The sequence below is a fragment of the Chiloscyllium punctatum genome, chromosome 15, assembly GCF_047496795.1.
Source record: "Chiloscyllium punctatum isolate Juve2018m chromosome 15, sChiPun1.3, whole genome shotgun sequence".
Classification (NCBI taxonomy): Eukaryota; Metazoa; Chordata; class Chondrichthyes; order Orectolobiformes; family Hemiscylliidae; genus Chiloscyllium; species Chiloscyllium punctatum.
Window position 1 is genome coordinate 15,022,859 of NC_092753.1, and position 15,887 is coordinate 15,038,745.

General features: G+C 43.3%; 1 protein-coding gene across 2 annotated transcripts in view; it reads right to left on the reverse strand.

Moving 5' to 3' along the window:
• grtp1a (growth hormone regulated TBC protein 1a) overlaps nucleotides 1-15,887 on the reverse strand; it is a 77,078-nt gene that overhangs the window by 22,986 nt on the left and 38,205 nt on the right. For both annotated transcript variants that reach the window (XM_072584716.1, XM_072584718.1), the window contains one exon: nucleotides 687-783. In XM_072584716.1, coding sequence (XP_072440817.1) covers nucleotides 687-783 — 97 coding nt within the window. The remainder of the gene's footprint in view (nucleotides 1-686; nucleotides 784-15,887) is intronic.

A 15,887-nucleotide genomic window follows, 5' to 3' on the forward strand; every position in this document is an offset into this window, starting at 1 on the left:
GAAATAGTGTAGGATTGATGGGCTTCAGATTGGTTCCACAGGTCAGCGCAACATCAAGGGTCGGAAGACCTACTGTGCTGTAATGTTCTATGACTTTACTCTAAGGTGATATCCAGTGGTTTGGGGCTGCATTTCCTTTCGATATAGTATAGCCTGTAAACTCAGGAGTGCAGAGCTGTTGACCTCACTTTTCAGTCAATAATGTAGGACCTGAGCTGCTGCAGTGTAAAGATCCAGTTCTTGGCCCCCAGTAGGAGATGGATACAGAAAATGAAATCTCAGAAACAGTTAATGCAATCTGCAAACAGAAAATACAATGCCATGTATTTCCTTTCACCTCTTCCTGTTGAGTTCATTTTGGGTCTAATGTAAATTAGGGGAGCAGGAGAATCGACGTTTCTGGCATAAGCCCTTCATCAGGATGCCCGAAACGTCGATTCTCCTGACTGGCTGTGTTTTTGCAGCACCACACTCTGACTCTGATCTCCAGCATTTGCAGTCCTCACTTTCTTGTAAAGTAAATTATGCAACATTGGGGGAGGCTTCTTTAATATTTTGCCTAATTGACCAATGAAAGCATTTAAACATTAAAAGTAGCTGTGTTACTTGCGTAAAGTACAGAGAGATACTGCTGCAGAATTACCTGCATCACAGCAAAGTACAACAATAATTCACAGCTGACGTACCAGGTACTATCTTTGCAATCAGGGCATCTAACAGCCAGAAGGACTTCTCTTCATCCTTGGTCACTATAAGTAAATAACCAGCAATGAAATTCATCCCCTAGAAAATGGAAGAAAAATAATGAAATAAAAACGAAGATTTCTAGCAAATGCAATATTTGACTTTCAGTTAAGATAAATAATGAATCAGAAGAGGATTTCTCCCACCCCCATCACCCCGCGCTAGAAAAGACGAGATAGAGAGTCAAAACAAGAGATTCCAGTTGAAGAATTCAAGACCAAGATTTCAATTATTCACAAACATCAGTAAATGAACAAATACATGCACTGTATACTATTCTCAAAATAGTTTCCATTTCTTCTAAACTCTTCCAAACTTGCTCTCAATCTAAACTGACTGTGCACTTCTCTCTTTGGAGAGCATGGCCATCTCCTCAAACATAGGTCAACCTCAAAACACATTTGCAGGTTCAATTCATCAATCTCAGATGGATGTGAAAACTCCATAACATGACCTTCCTGTTGGCTTTTCTGAACAGTGACCAGTCTCAGGTTCTTTCACCTTTCCTTTGCCATACAATTTTTACAGCTTGGAAAAAAGGCTCTTTGCTCCAACATTCCTGCACTGAAAAAAAGCACCTATCTATTCTAATCCCATTTAGAGCACTTGGCTCATAGACTTGTATGTTTCAAGTGCTCATCTAAATACTTAAATGTTTTGACGGTTCCTGCCTTGACCACCCCTTTAAATAGTGGAGTTCCAGACAGCCACAACCCTTTGGGTGAAAAACTGCTCCTCAGTTTCTTTGAAAGCTCCTGCGACTTACATAGAGCATAACAGCGCAGTACAGGCCCTTCAGCCCTCGATGTTGCGCCACCCTGTCATACTAATCTGAAGCCCATCTAACCTACACTATTCCATGTATGTCCATGCGCCTGTCTAATGATGACTTAAATGCACTTAAACTTGACAAATCTACTACCGTTGCAGGCATACCATACCCTTACTACTGAGTAAAGAAACTACCTCTGACATCTGTCTTACACCTATCTCCCCTCACTTTAAAGTTATGTCCCCTCGTGTTTGCCGTTCCCAAACTTGGAAAAAGGCACTCCCTGTCCACCCTATCTAACCCTCTAATTATCTGATGTGTCTCCATTAAGTCATCTCTCAACCTCCTTCTCTCTAATGAGAATAGCCTCAAGGCCCTCAGCCTTTCCTCGTAAGACCTTCCCTCCATACCAGGCAACATCCTAGTAAATCTCCTCTGCACCCTTTCCAAAGCTTCCACATGCTTCTTATAATGCGGTGACCAGAACTGTACACAATACTCCAAATGTGGCCGTACCAGAGCTTTGTACAGCTGCAGCATAACCTCCTGGTTCCGGAACTCAATCCCTTTATTAATAAAGGCCAAAACACTGTATGCATTCTTAACAACCCTGTCAATCTGGGTGGCAACTTTCAGGGATCTGTGTACATGGACACAGAGATCTCTCTGCTCATCTGCACTCCCAAGAATCTTACCATTAACCCAGTACTCTGCATTCTGATTACTCCGGCCAAAGTGTATCGCCTCACACTTGTCCTCATTATACTCCATTTGCCACCTCTCAGCCCAGCTCTGCCATCCTATCTATGTCTCTCTGCAACCTACTACATCCTTCGTCACTATCCACAACTCCACCAACCTTAGTGTCGTCTGCAAAGTTACTAACCCACCCTTCTAAGTCCTCATCCAGGTAGTTTATAAAAATGACGAACAGCAGTGGACCCAACACCGACCCTTGCGATACGCCGCTAGTAACTGGACACCAAGATGAACATGTTCCATCAGCTACAACCCTCTGTTTTCTTTCAGCAAGCCAATTACTGATCCAAACTGCTGTCTCCCACAATCCCATTCCTCCGCATTTTGTATAATAGCCTACTGTGGGGAACCTTATCAAATGCCCTGCTGAAATCCATATACACCACATCAACCAGTTTACTCTCATCTACCTGCTTGGTCACTTTGTCAAAAGAGTCAATAAATTCGTTAGGCACGACCTACCCTTCACAAAGCGGTGCTGACTGTCCCTGATCAGATTATTCTTTTCTAGATGGTTATAAATCCTCTATCTTATAACCTTTTCCAAAACTTTACCAACAACTGAAGTGAGACTCCCTGGAACCACATTTGCTATCCTCCAGTCCTCAGGCACTATTTCTGTAGACAATGATGATTTGAAGATCAACGCCAAGCTCGGCAATCTCTTCCTTTGCTTCCCAGAGGATAGATCCCATCTGACCCAGGGGACTTGTCTATTTTCACACTCTGCAGTATTTCTAAAACCTCTTCCTTGTGAACCTCAATCTCTTCTAGTCTCGATGCAAGTATCTCTGTATCTTCCTCACCAACATTTCATTTTTACCTTAAAACTGTACCCTCTGATTATTGACACCTCTGTTTTGCTCCTCAAAAGTTTGTCCAGTTCAATCAGATCACCCTTCAGTTTTCTCTGTTCTACTGAAAACAACCCCAGTCTAACTAGTTTCTTTTCATAGCTAAATTATTCCAGCACGGGCAATATCCTAGCGAATTTCCTTTGCATTCTCTTCAGTGCATTTACTCTATAGGAATGATGTGGTGACCAAAATCTCACACAGTACTTCTGCAGTGGCCAAACTAACGTTGTATACAGCTCTGTTATAATCTCTCTATTCTTGTATGTAATGCCTTGACTAATAAAGGCAAGTATCCCATATGCTTTCTCATCCATCTGTCCTGCGGCCTTCAGGGACCTATGGATCTGTGGACTTGATAAGCTATTAGTCTGTTGTCCTCTGCTATATAATTGCTTGGACCAACATTTGCAACTAGTATAGCTAGTCAAGATTTTGAGTCATCTGTTATTTATAACAGAAGCCTTTCTTGTCACCACTAACACAGGCTGAAACACTACTTTTCAATTTTATTCACTGCATTGCAGGTAGAAACAGAAGACATTTAAAGGGCTAACTGTGCATTAACAGACGACCAATCCTGACAACCCTAACGTCATGGGCAAAGGTTGCCATGGCTGACAGACATATAAGACACCGATTACAACGTAATGCTGGGGCAAGATTTTCAGATATTTGACAGTTTCGGCAAATTTGGAATTCAGTATTAAGGGCATAAAAGGATTTCATGTCATGAATGTCATCTTCTTTGGCTGTCAATATTTTGTTTAGGAGAAAGAAAAAGCTTCCATTAAGATAGAACCTTTCACAGCTTCATAATGTCTCCAAAGCTCCATTTTCAGTTTTAATGGAGGAAAGATGGCAACTGGTTTATCAATAGCAAACTCCCATAAGCAATGTGATAAATGACCAGATAATCTGTTACTGTTTGTTGCATGAGGGATAACCATTGGCCAGAATCCAGAAGATAGCTCCCCGCTCCTCTTCAATTATACCGAGTCATAGATATGTACAGCATGGAAACAGACCCTTTGGTCCCATTCGTCCATATCGACCAGATATCCCAACCCAATTGAGTCCCACCTGCCAGCACCAGGCCCATATCCCTCCAAACCCTTCCTATTCAAATACTCATCCAAATGCCTCTTAAATGTTGCAGTTGTACCAGCCTCCACCATTTCTTCTGGCAGCTGATTCCATACACGTACCACCCTGAGTGAACAAGTTGCCCCTTAGATCTCACCCTAAACCTATGCCCTCTAGTTCTGGACTCCCCCACCCCAGGGAAAAGACTTTGTCTATTTATCCTATCCATGCCTTTCATGATTTTATAAATCTCTATAAGGTCACCCCTCAGCTCCAGGGGCTGCTCCAGGGAAAACAGCCCCAGCCTATTCAGCCTCTCCCTATAGCTCAAATCCTCCAACCCTGGCAACATCCTTGTAAATCTTTTCTGAACCCTTTCAAGTTTCATAACATCTTTCCGATAGGAAGGAGACCAGAATTGCATTCAATATTTCAACAGTGGCCAAACAATGTTCTGTACAGCTGCAAAATGACCTCCCAACTCCTGTACTCAATACTCTGACCAATAAAGGAAAGCAAACCAAACATCATCTTCACTATCCTATCTACCTGCAACTTCACTTTCAAGGAACTATGAACCTGAAGTCCAAGGTCTCTTTGCTCAGCAACACTCCCTAGGACCTTAACTTTAAGCGTACAGTCCTGCTAAGATTTGCTTTCCCCAAAATGCATCATCCCGCATTTATCGAAATTAAACTCCATCTGCCACTTCTCAGCCCATTGGCCCATCTGATCAAGATCCCATTGTAATCTGAGGTAACCCTCTTAGCGGTCTGCTACACCTCCAATTTTGGTGTCACCTGCAAACTTACTAACTATACCTCTTGTGCTCACATCCAAATCATTTATATAAATGACAAAAAGAAGTGGACCCAGCACCGATCCTTGTGGTGCTCCACTGGTCACAGGCCTCCGGTCTGAAAAACAACCCTCCACCACCACCCTCTCTCTTCTCCCTGTATTCCATGAGATCTAACCTTGCTAACCAGTCTCCTATGGGGAACCTTGTCAAAAACCTTACTGAAGTCCATATAGATCACATCTACTGCTCTGCCCTCATCAATCCTCTTTGTTACTTCTTCAAAAAACTCAATCAAGTTTGTGAGACATGATTTCCCACACACAAAGCCATGTTGACTATCCCGAATCAGTCCTTGCCTTTCCAAATACATGTACGCCCTGTCCCTCAGGATTCCCTCCAACAACTTGCCCACCACCGACGTCAGGCTCACTGGTCTATAGTTCCCTGGCTTGTCCTTACTGCCCTTCTTAAACAGTGGCACCACGTTAGCCAACCTCCAGTCTTCCGGCACCTCACCTGTAACTATCGATGATACAAATATCTCAGTAAAAGGCCCAGCAATCACTTCTCTAGTTCCAGAGTACACCTGATCATGTCCTGGGGATTTATCCACTTTTATGCATTTCAAGACATCCTACACTTCCTCCTCTGTAATATGGACATTTTTCAAGACGTCACCATCTATTTCTCTACATCCTATATCTTTCATGTCCTTTTCCACAGTAAATACTGATGCAAAATACTTGTTTAGTATCTCCTCACCTCCTGTGGCTGATCTTTGAGGGGCCCTATTCTCTTCCTAGTTACGCTTTTGCCCTTAATGTATTTGTAAAAACCCTTTGGATTCTCAACTGTATTTACCAAAGCTATCACATGTCCCCTTTTTGCCCTCCTGGTTTCCCTCTTAAGTATACTCCTACTGCCTTTAATAAATACTCTTGTAAGGATTTATTCGATCTATCCTGTCTATACCTGACGTATGCTCCCTTCTTTTTCTTAACCAAACACTCAATTTCTTTAGTCATCTAGCATTCCCTATACCTACCTTCCTCCAATTTAGAACATCAACTTTTAGATTTGGTCTATCCTTTTCCATCACTATTTTAAAACGAATAGAATTATGGTCGCTGGCCCCAAAGTGCTCCCCCACTGACTTATTTCCCAAGAGTAGGTCAAGTTTTGCACCTTCTCTAGTAGGTACATCCTACTGAATCAAGAGAATTTTCGTGTACACACTTAAATTCCTCTCCATCTATTGCACGAAAGAGGGAGAATTCCTGGCTCAGTGAAATGCCTTTTAAAAATGGTTGTGCAGACAAGGGATCTTTGGTTAATTGGGGTAAGATCAGAGGTCAAGACCCTGGACCCCAGAGATAGTGAGGACAATGCTGGGTTCAAAGGTAGGTTAGACCGAAGGCTGCATTGTCCAAAAGCTAAAAAGAGAATAAAACACATTTATCCATTCCTCAAATGCCTCTCCTTTCCAACATACTCAGACTTCCCCAAGCCCCAAACTTTGTACAACATGCCCAGTAGCCGCTCCCAGTCGGTCAAACTCTGCATGTTAATTTTACACCCGCACCCCACTCCACACAGCCCTATGTGCCAAACCACTGTCAACACATTCCAATCCATTGCTGCAGACATCACTGCTGGCTCTTACATCTACTATTTCAACTCAGAGTCATAAGGCATAACTAATATACGCTGACAATGTTCCCAAATTAAACTAGTCCCACCTGTCTGCATTTGGCCTATATCCCTCCAAACATTTCCTATTCATGCATTTATCCAAATGTCTTTTAAACATTACAATCGTACCTGCATCCATCACTTCACTTCACGACATGAAAAAGTTACGCCTCGCAGCTTTTCTAAAATCTTTCTCCTCTCACTTTCAAAATATGTCTCCTAGCTTTGAACTCCCCCACCTTAGGGAAAAGACCTTTGCTACTCACCTCATCTACACCCACGATTTTATAAACCTGTATTCACTGGAGAGAAGGTGATTGGGGAGCAACCTTTATAAAGTCCCAGCCTATTTCTATAATTCAAACCCTCCATTCCCAGCAACATCCTGTTAAATCTCTTCCAAACCCGCTCCAATTTAATAATATTCTTCCTCGAACAGAGAGACCAGAACTGCACACAGTACCTCAGGACAGGCATCACCAACGTCCTGTACACCCTCAACATGATGTCTCAACTCCTGTACTCAAAGGTCTGAGCAATATTGGTAAGCTTGCAAAATGCCTTCTTAACCATCCTGTTTACCTGTAATGCAAATTTCAAAGACTTATGAACCTGAAGCTCGGAGTCTCTCAGAGTTTAAATGTTTTAGTAGGGTCAGAGGTAGGGGTAAAAGAGGGGGGGGGTGTGGCTTTGCTTGTCAAAGATAGTATTACAGCAGTGGAAAGTAAGATGGACGAAGATTTGCCATCTGAGGTAGTTTGGGTTGAGGTTAGGAATAGAAGAGGTGAGGTCACCCTGTTAGGAGTCTTTTACAGGCCTCCTAATAGTCCTAGAATCGTTGAAGAAAGGATTGCGAAGATGATTCAGGAGAAGAGTGACAGTAATAGGGTGATTGTTATGGGAGACTTTAACTTTCCTGATATTGATTGGGAAAGCTATAGTTCAAGTTCATTAGATGGGTCAGTGTTTGTCCAATGTGTGCAGGAGAGTTTCCTGACACAATATGTAGATAAGCCAACAAGAGGTGAGGCCATACTGGATTTGGTTCTGGGTAACGAACCAGGCCAGGTATTAGAACTAGAGGTAGGTGAGCACTTTGGGGACAGTGACCACAATTCGGTGATTTTTACTCTAGTGATGGAGAGGGATAAGTGTGTACTACAGCACAAGAGTTATAGCTGGGGGCAGGGAAATTATGATGCGTTGAGGCATGACTTAGGATGTGTGGATTGGAAAAGTAGATTCCAAGGCAAGAGCGTAATTGATATGTGGAACTTGTTCAAGGAGCAACTATTGAGTGTCCTTGATAAGTACGTACCTATCAGGCAGGGAGGAAAGGGTCGTGTGAGGGAGCCGTGGTTTAATAAGGAGTTGGAATCCCTTGTTAAATGGAAGAGGGCGGCCTTTGTAAAGATGAGGCGTGAAGGTTCAATAGGGGCGATTGAGAGTTATAAGGTAGCCCGGAAGGACCTGAAGAGAGAGCTAAGAGCAGCAAGGAGGGGACATGAAAGGTCCTTAGTTGGTAGGATTAGGGAAAACCCTAAGGCTTTCTATAGGTATGTTAGGAATAAAAGAATGACTAGGGTAGGAATAGGTCCAATCAAGGATAGTAATGGGAAGTTGCGTGTGGAGGCTGAAGAGATTGGGGAGGCACTGAATGAATACTTTTCGTCAGTATTCACTCAGGAACAGGACATTGTTGTCGATATGAATACCGAGGCACGAATAAGTAGAATGGATGGCTTTGAGATATGTAGAGAAGAGATATTGGAAATTCTGGCAAGGGTGAAAATAGATAAGTCCCCTGGGCCTGATGGCATTTATCCTAGGATTCTCTGGGAAGCAAGGGAGGAGATTGCAGAGCCATTGGCCTTGATTTTTGTATCCTCTTTGTCTACAGGAGTAGTGCCAGAGGACTGGAGGCTAGCAAACGTGGTTCCCTTGTTCAAGAAGGGGAGTAGGGATAATCCTAGTAACTATAGGCCAGTGAGTCTCACTTCTGTTGTGGGCAAAGTCTTAGAGAGAATTGTAAGGGATAGGATTTATGCACATCTGGATAAGAATGATGTGATAAAGGATAGTCAGCATGGTTTTGTGAAGGGCAGGTCGTGCCTCACAAACCTTATTGAATTCTTTGAGAAGGTGACTAAGGAGGTAGATGTGGTATATATGGATTTTAGTAAGGCGTTTGATAAGGTCCCCCATGGTAGGCTACTGCAGAAAATACAGAGATACGGCATTGAGGGTGAGTTGGAGGTTTGGATTAGGAATTGGCTGGCTGGAAGAAGACAGAGGGTAGTAGTTGATGGCAAAGGTTCATCTTGGAGTGCCGTCACTAGCGGTGTTCCGCAAGGATCTGTTTTGGGACCATTGCTGTTTGTCATTTTTATAAATGACCTGGAGGATGGGTTAGAAGGTTGGGTGAGCAAGTTTGCGGATGATACGAAAGTCGGAGGAGTTGTAGACAGTGAGGAAGGATATGGCAGGTTACAGCGGGATATAGAGAAGCTGCAGAGCTGGGCAGAAAGGTGGCAAATGGAGTTCAATGTAGCTAAGTGTGAGGTGATTCACTTTGGTAAGAGTAATAAAAAGATGGATTACTGGGCTAATGGTCGGATACTTGGTAGTGTGGAAGAGCAGAGGGATCTTGGTGTCCATGTACACAGATCTCTGAAAGTTGCCACCCAGGTAAATAGTGCAGTGAAGAAGGCATATGGCGTACTGGCTTTTATTGGTAGAGGAATTGAGTTCCGGAGTCCTGAGGTCATGCTGCAGTTGTATAAGACTCTGGTGCGGCCGCATCTGGAATATTGTGTGCAGTTTTGGTCGCCATACTATAGGAAGGATGTGGAGGCACTGGAACGGGTGCAGAGGAAGTTTACCAGGATGTTGCCTGGTATGGTAGGAAGATCCTATGAGGAAAGGCTGAGGCACTTGGGGTTGTTTTCATTGGAGAAAAGAAGGTTTAGGGGTGACTTGATAGAGGTGTACAAGATGATTAGGGGGTTAGATAGGGTTGACAGTGAGAACCTTTTTCCACGTATGGAGTCAGCTATTACAAGGGGGCATAGCTTTAAATTAAGGGGGGGGTAGATATAGGACTGATGTTAGGGGTAGGTTCTTCACTCAGCGAGTCGTAAGTTCATGGAATGCCCTGCCAGTAGCAGTAGTGGACTCTCCCTCTTTATGGGTATTTAAGCGGGCATTGGATAGGTATATGGAGGATAGTGGGTTAGTGTAGGTTAGGTGGGCTTTGATCGGCGCAACATCGAGGGCCGAAGGGCCTGTACTGCGCTGTATTCTTCTATGTTCTATGTTCTATGTACCCAAGGCCCTACCATTAATTGTAGAAGCCCTGCCCTTATTTGTTTTACAAAATGCAATACCCTGAACTTATCCAAATTAAACTCAATTGGCTACTCCTCAGTCCATTAACATAATTGATCAAGATCTCTTTGTAATCTTAGATAACCTTCTTCACTGCCAACTACCCCACCAATTTTGCTGTCATCCACACACTTACTAACCATGCCTCCTACATAAATGATCTGGATGAAAATATAGATGACAAAAGTGGACTCAGTACGATACCTGTGGATCACCACTGGTCAGAGGCCTCCAGTCTTAAAAATAATCCTCAACCACCATAGAGCCAATTTTATATCCAAATGGCAAGCTCACCCTGGATCCCATGTAATCCATCTTTACTAATTAATGTACCATATGAACCTTAGCAAAGTCCAAGTAAACAACACTTATTACTCTGCCCTCATCAACTTTTTTTTGTTAATACCTCAAAATACTCAATCAAGTTTGAGGGGCATGATTTCCCTTGCACAAAACCATGCTGACTATCACTAATCAATCCTGGTCTCTTCAAATGTTTGTAAATTCTATCTTTCAGAAACACCTCCAACAACTTACCCAGTGACTAATGTCAGACTCACAGATCTGTAGTTTCCAGGCTTTTCCTTCTAGCCTTTCTTAAATAAAGGCACAACATTAGCCACCCTCCAGATGATATAAATGTTTGGAGGGGCACCACAATTTCTTCCCTAACTTCCCACAACATCCTGGGATAGATTTGATCAGCTCTAAGATGTCCAGCACTGCCCCTTTTTTTTTAATGAGAATTGCTTTCAAAACATCAATATTTGTTTCCCAGAGTTCTCTAGCCTTCAATTTCTTTCTCCACAGTCGAATCAGATGCAAAATATTCATTTAATGTCTCACCCATCTCTTAAGGTTCAACACAAAGATGATTTTGTTGATCGTTAAGGGGCCTTTTTCTCTCCAGTTGCCCTTGTGCTCTTAAAGTACTTGGAGAGAACTCAACTGCAGACAGACCTCAGAAACCAGGCTGAGATGAGACAAAATAATAGGACAGTATAGCACAGTACAGGCCATTTGACTCTCAATTGGCCCCTGCCAACCTTTTATCCTTTTACTATCACGTACGTGCCGATCCAAAAGTCATTTAAATATCCCTAATGTCTCTGACTCTACCACCACTGCTGGCAGTGCATTCCCCATACCCAATACTCTGAACAAAGTACCAACCTCTGACATCTCCCCGAAATGTTCCTATTATCACCTGAAAATTATGCCCCCTCATGATAGGCATTTCTGCCCTGGGAAAAAGTCTCTGGCTATCCACTGTATCTATGCCTCTCGTCATCTTGCACATCTCTATCAAGTCACCTCTCATCTTCTTCGCTCCAATGAGAAAAGCGCGAGCTCCCTCAACCTTTCTTCATAAGACTTGCCCTCCAGTCCAGGCAGCATCCTGGTAAATTTCCTCTGCACTCTCGCTAAAACTTTCAAATCTTTCCGATAATGAGGCGACCAGAACTGAACACAATATTCCAAGCATGGTCTAACCAGGGCTTTATAGAGCTGCAGCACAATCTCACGGCTCTTAAACTCAATCATGTTGTTAATGAAAGAAAACACGCTATACACCTTCTTATCAACCCTATCAAATTGGGTGGCAATTTTGAAGGATCTATGAATGTGGACCCAAGATGCCTCTGTTCCTCAACACTGCCAAGAATCCTGCCTTTAACCCTGTATTCTGCATTCAAATTTGACCTTCCAAAATGAATCGCTTCAAACTCTCCCAGGTTGAACTCCATCTGCCACTTATCAGCCCAGCTCTGCATCCCATTGTAACCTACAACTGCCCTCCACACTATCCACAACTCCACCAACCTTCGTGTCATCGGCAAACTTACCAAACCACCCTTCCACTTCCTCATCAGGGTCATCTTTTAAAAAATCACCAAGAGCAGAGGTCCCAGAACACAACTGGTCACCAAGCTCCAAGCTGAATACTTTCCATCCAGTACCACTCTGTCTTCTCAGGGCCAGCCAATTCTGGATCCCATGCCTCCTTTCTTTCTGAATGAACCTACCATGAGGAACCTTATCAAATGCTTCGCAAAAATCCATGCACACCACATCCACTGCTCTACCTTCAATGCATTTTGTCACATCCTCTAAGAATTCAATAAGGCTTGTGAGGCATGACCTGCCCCTCACAAAGCCATGCTGACTATCTCTAATCAAACTATGCTTTTCTAAAAATCTAAATCCTGTCTCTCAGAATTATCTCCAATACTTTACCCACCACCAACTTAAGACTGACTGGTCTGTAATTCCCAGGGTTATCCCGATTTCTTTTCTTGAACAAGGGAATAACATTTGACACCGTCCAATCATTTGGTACTACTCCAGTGGACAGTGTGAATGCAAAGATCATCAGTAATGGCACAGCAATCTCTGCCCTCGCTTTCCATAGTAACCTTAGAGATATACCATCTGGCCCGGAGGACTTATCTACTCTTATGTTTTTCAAACTTTCTAGCAGATTCTCCTTCTTATCATCAACCTTTCGAGCAGATCAGCCTCTTTCACAGTGTTCTCACAAACGACAAGGTTTCTCTCTCTCACTAGTGAATACTGAAGCAAAGTATTAATTAAGAACCTCCCCTATCTTCTCTGCTCCAGGCACAAGTTCCCTCCATTATCCCTGATTGGTCCTACCCTCCCTCTGGGCTTTCCTCTTGTTCCTCACGAGTGGAGAACCTTGGCGGGGGAGGGTTCCTTAATCCTACCCACTAAAGCTTTATAATTACCCTTTATCGCTCTCCTAAGTCCATTCTTCAGTTCCTTCCTGGCTATCCTGTAACCTTCTAGAGCCCTGTCTTATCCATGCTTCCTCAACCTTAAGTCAGTTTTCTTTTTCCTCTTGACTAAATGTTACACATCTCTTGTCATCCAAGATTCCGTCACCTTACCATCCCTTCCTTGCCTCAGTAGGAAAAATCTATCCAGCACTTGCAGCTCGTGCTCCCTTAAAAACCTCCACTTTTCTGTAATGAGTTTCCTTGAGAGTATCTGTTCCCAATTTATGCTCCACAGTTCCTCCCTAATAGCATTGTCATTTCCCCTCCCCCAATTAAAGAATTTCCCATACCCTCGCCATGACTATAGTAAAGGTCAGGGAAGTTGTAATCACTATCACTGAAATGCTCTCCCACGAACAGATATGACACTTGACTTGGTTCGTTGCCAAGCATCAAATCCAGTATGGCCTCTCCTCTCGTCAGCCTATCTACATAACTGAGGACTATAGAAGCTAGAGATCAGAGTTGAGAGTGTGGTGCTGGAAAATCAGAAATTCTTTGTAGATGCACTTGATAAAGTCTACTCAGAGGCACAGAGATGTACAGCATGGAAACAGACCCCCGGTCCAACTCATCCATGCCGACCAGATATCCCAAACCAATCTAGTCCCACCTGCCAGCACCCGGCCCATGAAATTCCAGAAAGCGTCACTGCAAGTAGGAATTTCAATATTTATCATGTTGATTCAATGTGTCTCATACAACAAATGTATTTTAACAAAGTGAGAAGCATATCATTACTCACTATGATCAACCATCTGCCAAAGGATGAAGAATATGTCAATCTGCTTTGTTAATTATATTGGTTGAGGAAAGACTGTTGGCCAGGACATGAAACAGGGAGTTCGCCTGAACAGTGGCAAGGAACCCTACATCTAAATTGTTTATTCATTCTGTGCCTAACATCACTCCATAGGACAGCTCCTCAGGATTGGCACTGAATACTGCTGAAAGGAGAAATACTAATTCAGCTATTGCTTTCAATATGTGCCAACATTTTGCATGGGCATTAGAATATTGCAATTTGATAGACACAAAATTAGGAGCATGCCAAACAGTGTATAGGACAAAAGCAAACTGGATTCAGGAAATCTGAAATAAAAATAGAAAACAATGGCACTTATCAGGTCAGGGTAGTCTATGGAGATTAAGAAAGACAAAGTCAACTGGTCAAATTTTCCACAACTCATTGTGATAGGGTTTGAGAGAAAAGAGTGGATCGAGACAGATTCCTAACACTGGGAAAATATCCAGGATGAGATGCGGACTAAGTGCCCATTGAATGGAAGCAGTCAATTTAAACAATTCCAATTAAGTAGGTATTTTGTATTTTGTCAGAGCTAGAACAGAGGCAGTTAGAGGTCATCACAGCAGAAAGCTAAGATGAAAAAGTCATCCAAACTATTTGCACTGAGGGAGCTCTAATCAACATGAGGGAAGTTGAAGTCACCCGTGACAACAACCCTTTTACTTCTGCACCTTTCCAAATTCTGCCTCCCAATCTGCTCCTCTGTGTTGCTGATTAGCAATGCCCACTCCCTAACCTCTTACCTTCCTCCCCATTCCTTTTGAAACCTCTAAACCCCAGAACATCCTACAATCATTCTCCATAATGGCCAGAAAATCATAGCTTCAAGTACTGATCCATGCTCTAAGTTTATCCTGACACTTTTTGTTTTAAAATAGACACACTTCAACCTATCACACTGACTGCAACTTTGCCCTATCAACTGTCTATCCCTCCTCGCAGACTCTCTGCACGCTGTATCTGCCTGTTCACCAGCTATCCCATCCTCTGATCTGTAGCTCTGGTTCCCAACCCCCCTGCCAAACTAGTTTAAACCCTCCTGAAGAGCTCTAGCAAACCTCCCACCCACGATATTGAAGCTTCTCCAGTTCAGATGCACCCCATCCTCCTTGTAGAGGTCATACCTTCCCCAGAGTGTAACCAAATGATCCACATATCTGAAGCCCTCCCTCCTACACCAGCCCTGAAGCCACGTGTTCAGCTGCACGTGCTTTCTGTTCCCAACCCCTCTCGCCAGTCACTGGTAGCAATCCTAAGATTACTACCCTGCCCGTCCTGCCTTTTAGTTTACAACTTAACTCCCTATATTCGCTTTTCAGGTCCTCATCCCTTTTCCTAGCTATGTCATTGGTACCGATGTGAACCATGACTTCTGGCTGCTCCCCCTCCCACTAAAGAATCCTGCAGACTCAATCCGAGACATCTCTGACCCTAGCACCCAGGAGGCAACATACCATCTAGGAGTCTCGCTCGTGACCACAGAATCTCCTGTCTGTTCCTCTAATTATTGAATCTCTTGTCACTATCACTCTCCCATTCTCCTGCCTTCCCTTCTGAGCCACAGACCGGGCCACTATGGCTTTCCTCTGGTAGGTTGACACCCCAATAGTATCCAAAGTGGTACACATTATTGAAGGGAATGGCAACAGGGGATCCCTGCACTATTTCCTTGCCCTCTCCTAACTGTCACTGAGCCATCTTTATCCTGTAACTTAGGTGTGACTACTTTCCTCTAACTGCTATCACCCCGTTAGCCTCCCGAATGATCTGAAGTTCATCCAGCTCCGGCTCCAGTTCCCTGGCACGGTCTGAGAGGAGCTGGTGTTGGGTGCACTCCTCCCAGGTGAAGTCAGCGGGGACACTAATGGTGACCCTTATCACAGCCTGCAAGAGGAGCATGCAACTGCCCTAGCTTCCATCTCCTCTGCTCTAAATTGTCATAAGACATAATGTTCTATTAAATAAATTTCCAAGTGTGGATTTCAGACCACTATATTGCAAAAAAAATTACATGAAAGTTTTTTCACAAAATTTATACTTCTTCAAATTTCTTATTTTATTCCCACAGAATAAACCACAATTGGTTTTCTGGCAGAGCAGGCTACAGGGATAAAGTGGGCTACTCTCGTTTCTAAATCATCTGTTCATACGAAGTACTCCTACATGACTAATTTCACGATCA